General features: G+C 19.1%; 1 protein-coding gene across 3 annotated transcripts in view; it reads left to right on the top strand.

Annotated features, from left to right (window-relative positions):
• The window catches only part of LOC102677850 (pancreatic triacylglycerol lipase-like), a 60,397-nt gene that overhangs the window by 38,683 nt on the left and 16,203 nt on the right, over positions 1-5,511 (top strand). For all 3 annotated transcript variants that reach the window (XM_031511614.1, XM_031511613.1, XM_031511615.1), the window contains exon 6: positions 3,784-4,023. In XM_031511614.1, the coding sequence (XP_031367474.1) occupies positions 3,784-4,023 (240 nt within the window). The remainder of the gene's footprint in view (positions 1-3,783; positions 4,024-5,511) is intronic.

The raw sequence follows: 5,511 nt of genomic DNA, 5'->3' as shown, positions 1-5,511 counted from the left end.
AATATATTATTATATAATATATAATATATAATATATAATATATAATAATATAATAATAATTTATAAATAACTTAATAATAAATAATAAATAAATTTACAAAATTTTTTAAAAATAATATGAAATTAAAAAAAATAAACTGGTAAAATTAAAATTAAAAATAAATAAAATATTTTTTATTCTCTATTCATAAAAAAATAATCAAAACACATTTTAATTTTCAAAAACAAATCGAAAAATATTTTTTTAATTTCATTGAATCTTAAAAAATTTTTTTTAATAATTTCAGAATTAGAATCTGATAATAATTATCTGATAATAATTATCAGAAATAGGAGAATCTTCACCGATTTTAATGATTTTTGAATATATAATGTTAAGAATATGTATTGTAAAGAATAAGGTTTTCAATAATTTTTCTTTTATTATCGTCTCTCGATTTTAATTATAAAAATCGAAATATTTACAAAACAAAATTGCTATTTTTTAGAATTTTTTTTCAATATATACGTCCATGATTGTGTGTGCATAAACTTGCGATCATTATTTATCTATTGTTCCTATAATGTGTACATTTCAAAATGTATAAAGGGTAGATTGCTTAAAAATCTACTTATTTATGAATTATTTCATATACGCAGTGCAAAAATAAAATATAAAACATTATATAAAATTTTCGAAGAAAAATTATAATTATAATTATAATTATCTTTTTTTTTAAATTATTCGTATATTTAGATAATAAAAATAAATTGACAAATATTTTTGATCATATTGTATTGTTATTTTTTAATAATTAATTTTTAAATCATATTTTTGATATTGTAATATTTTTATATTATTTTTAAATATCAAAAATTTAAAAAGAAATCATCGGATATTTAATAGACAATGCCTATTAACATATATTTATATATATTTATATTATTATATATATATATTATTATATTTAATTTATTATCATATATTATTATATATATATTTATATATGTATGTATATTTTCTTAATTACTTACACGAACTGCTTATGTTAAACTTGTTATGTGACCAATGAGATCAAACATCAATACCGTGATCCATCCTATTAAGTTTGTATACAAATTGATCATATAAATTTGATAAAGCAAAATATTGCCTTATGAAAGAATTTTTATCTTTATTTTTATGAATATTGGCATTTTGTATTATGTTGTTGATAATATTGTTTGTTTTTCTAAAATTTTATCATATATTATCATGTTAGCAATTGAAAAATATAAAAATAATGTAAAACATTTATTATTTTCTTCTATGTTAGTGTAGTAATAGATTTTCGCTTTTTATTAATTCTCAATATTTTCTTCCGAATCTATGCAAAAAAAAAAAAAAAAAGAAAAACTGTATAATTTATGCGAATAAACAAGTTATTTTCTTTTAACAATAGTATAATTATTATCATTTTTCGAAATTATAACTTAATTTCAATTTGCAATTTTATTATTATTATTAAACATTATTATAATAATATTAAATAAATTGTTGCAAGCTGGATAGATATTAAGTGTGGTGATATTTATTTACTCATTATACCGTATTTATACAAATATGTTTTATATATATATATATATAGTATAGTCGCACGTGATTCTATATATATACAGATGAAATTCAATAGCCAAAAAATTTTTACAAATAATTCGGAAAAATTGATTATCGTGTCAATATATAAAATAGAAAAAATTGCTTATATATATAAAAGAAAATGATGTTCTTTGATTATTTTTTATCCTTATGGTGAATAAAATACAATGCAATAATAAAAAAAATTTGATTTTGAAATATAAAGACAATTTAACGGGAATTTTTTTCAGTAGATTTTGACTGATTCAAAAAAATAAAGTACGCTTATAACAATTAAGATAAAATATTTCTTTTAATCTATATTATTAAATCTATTTTTAACTTAATAAATTTAATTATTTTTTTAACTTAATATGCTTAATACATTTAAAACATTTAAGAAGTACATATAGTATTTATGTAATAAATCGAAATATTTTAGAAATAAATATTTTAAAACGTGATACAAAAATTAAGTAATTCAATATTTTGAAATAAATAAATTTGAGATATTTCTTAAAATAATTTATTTTTTCGGAAAATTATAAACAATATAAAAATTATAAATTCATTTTTGCTTTTAATTGTAATTACTTTTTTTTCATAATTTTTTTTTTTGTTTCTTAAATTTAATTCATATTAATAAATACGATCATAGTATGATCAGATGTTAACTCAAGCATTAGTTAATATATATGTAATACAATGAGAAAATTCACAGCCAATTCAGCTAAGTAAAATAAAAACCAATTAATTTGCTATGAATGGAATTGATTTGCTAGCAATTTAAATGATGATATATATACATTTATTTATACTTTTGATATTTTGATTGACTTGATTATTTATTAAAAGTGCTCAACAATGAAAAAGAAATATGATGAAAAAAATATGAATAATATATAGAATTTTTTTGAATTATATGATTTCAGTCATAAAAATATTTTAACTTTTTAAAAAAATAAATAAATTACTTTCATTGTTCCTTAAGCGAACAAAATGAAAGTTACCTTAAAATTAATAATAATTTTATATGAAATATTTTAAATATATGAATTATAAACCATAATGCAAAATATATGTACATATAACAATTCTTTTATTAATGGAATCATTAATTATTTCAAATTATCTTTTAAAATATCAATATTATTTTTGTTTCTTAAATATAACTTCATACAAATAGAGAAAGAGTAAAATTTTAAAATATTTAAACTTTAGTTGTCTATTTATTTAATAATAAAAAATATTTCTAAAAATTTATAATTATAAAAAAATATAAAATATATAATAATATATATATAAAAATATATAATTATAAAAAAATGATAAAAATTTGAGAATTGATTTTAACATTTAAAAAAATATTCTAAAAAAATATAAAATATTCAAAAAATATGTATAAATATTTATTATGATTTATATGTATACAAATTTTCAGTAAAATCAAACTTTTCAAGATACATGAATTTTCTTATAAGACAAAATAAGTATAAAAATTTTCATTTTGGAAATAATTAAAATATTGTGTAAAGAAAAAAATTGCTTAAAATGCTTTTAACATATTTCAAATTGATTAAAGTCGATGAAAAGGAAACAAAATATTTTCAATATAAAATAAATTTTATTTAAAGCACTTTTCAAAAAAACGAATAATTTGGAAAATAATTATGCTTTTAAAAGTTTAAATGGAATATTATATCTTAAAATATTATTTTAAAATTATTAAATGATTAATTATTCTGCCAATGTATTTATAAATGTTTTTTCAAAAAATTTTTAGTTAGCGAATTTTTTATAATTAAACTCTATTCTTGATCACAATAGATAAAGTTCATCAAAGTTTATTCTTTCCTGCTTTTTTTTTTTTATGCCAATATATTAATTCTAGAAAATATTAAAAGAACTTTCGTCCTAATCTTATACTAAACCTTATTCAAATTCTCAGAGTTATAGAAATAAATCGTATTATTTTCTTGAAAGTTATATTTAGAATTGTAATTTAAACTTTTAAAATATATATTCTATTACATGTTAAATTGATCTTTACATTCTTTTTCCGAAAACAACAAAATTATAATACAATAAAGCAGTAAACAAAAGTACAAAGCAAATAAACAAAATGAAAATTATTTAACAATATTTAATGAAATTTCTTATGTTTTATTTTATATCTCTGTTTGAAGGCCTTGATCCTGCTGAACCGCATTTCAGCAATACATCAACAATGGTGCGACTTGATCCAACGGATGCCACTTTTGTTACGGCTATTCACACCGATTGCAATCCTTTTATCAATTTAGGACTCGGTATTACTCATCCTGTCGCTCATATCGATTTTTTTCCAAATGGAGGTCGCAATCAGCCCGGTTGCAATGAAGGTGTATTAAATTCTATCACCTTAGAACGTGGAAGCTTCTTTCGAGGTCAGTTTTTTTATTTTCCTTTTTTATTTTTATATTTTTTCTTTTTTTTTGTTCTATGATTAACTACTTGTTTTGATATATTGTAAATATTGTAAATATATCTTACTTATATATATATGTATAATATTAATAATTATTTTAAAAAAAGTACATTTTTGATTTGATGATCTTGAAATATATTGTCAAAAACAATATTTTAAATACTAACTTTTCCCATACATATAACTATCAATAGTCTATAATGTGATATCAGCCTCATATTTAGTATTATTATATCTGTTATATTATCTATTATATATTCTCATTTTTTTATGTTATAAAAAAATTTTAAAAAAGTTCTGTTAGAAAATAAAATAGTAGATTTTTGATAAAACAAAAACGTTTACATAATCAACCGTTCTAATGTTTATATTTATAGTTAATAAATGGCACAATTGTTACATATTGCTATCACGAACGCATCACGTATTAAGCAGAATTCAATATAGTAAAAACTCTTTTAAAATAATTCGAAAACTAAGATCGATTATTGATTAGATATAAAAGAAAAAATTATATTTTATGGTCATTGAAATCGGTGAAGTTCATTGATAAATTGATTTAATTGATAATTATTATTCAATAATATTATATAATAATATCGGAAAGAATAATCGTCTATACATTTTTGCAATAATTTGATTTATTTTTACTTTTTATTTTTAAAATAAGATTAGTGAAATTAGCAAACTTTGTATCCTTTAATTCACTATTTCTTTTCTTTTTTATTTTAATTTTTATACTTTAATATAATTTTTATAATACTAATAATACTGATAACTTAGAAAAATTAAATATAATATTTTTAAAAATATTAACAATAGTATCATATGTATTAACAATAATATATATTAGGATATTGTTAAAATCTAAACCGAATGATTTTGAGTATTGCTTAAAATCTGAGGGATGCCTGAATTGATGATATTACTCGAAGAATCATTTAGAACAATCGTTTGTATTATGAACTTGAAATGAACGAATGATAGTTTACTTTAATTATTTGCCATTGACGATTGAATATAATGCTATTTTGATTCTACTCTGATATGAACTTCTATCTGCTTTATCTACTGAATTCTATTTTATTTTATTGATTGATTTGATTTAGAAGATTGTCGTAGGCCTCGGTTTTTCAATCATTATTTTTTGAAAATTCCAAGAGGGATTTAGGGGAATCAATCGCATTAAAAGATAGTTTCAAAAGATGGGCTCTCGCGTTGCAGTGCAGGTCTGCAATCGTTGCATCTCAAGATACCTATGCGCGTAAGTGTAACTTGTGTCATTTCCATTTTAATTGCTGTGAAAATCTGGAAAGCGTTAGAGAACTGCGTATTCGATTGTAAATTATTGCTAGATTATTGAAAATTTTCGAGCTATTAAAAATAAAATCCAAGCTATCTGACCGGTTCAAAAATGTTGATTCTGTGCTTAATAGATATAAAAATA

The sequence above is a fragment of the Apis dorsata genome, unplaced genomic scaffold, assembly GCF_000469605.1.
Source record: "Apis dorsata unplaced genomic scaffold, Apis dorsata 1.3 scaffold_333, whole genome shotgun sequence".
NCBI lineage: Eukaryota > Metazoa > Arthropoda > Insecta > Hymenoptera > Apidae > Apis > Apis dorsata.
The sequence above is the reverse complement of the archived record's forward strand: the minus strand, read 5'-3'. Positions and strand labels throughout refer to the sequence as shown.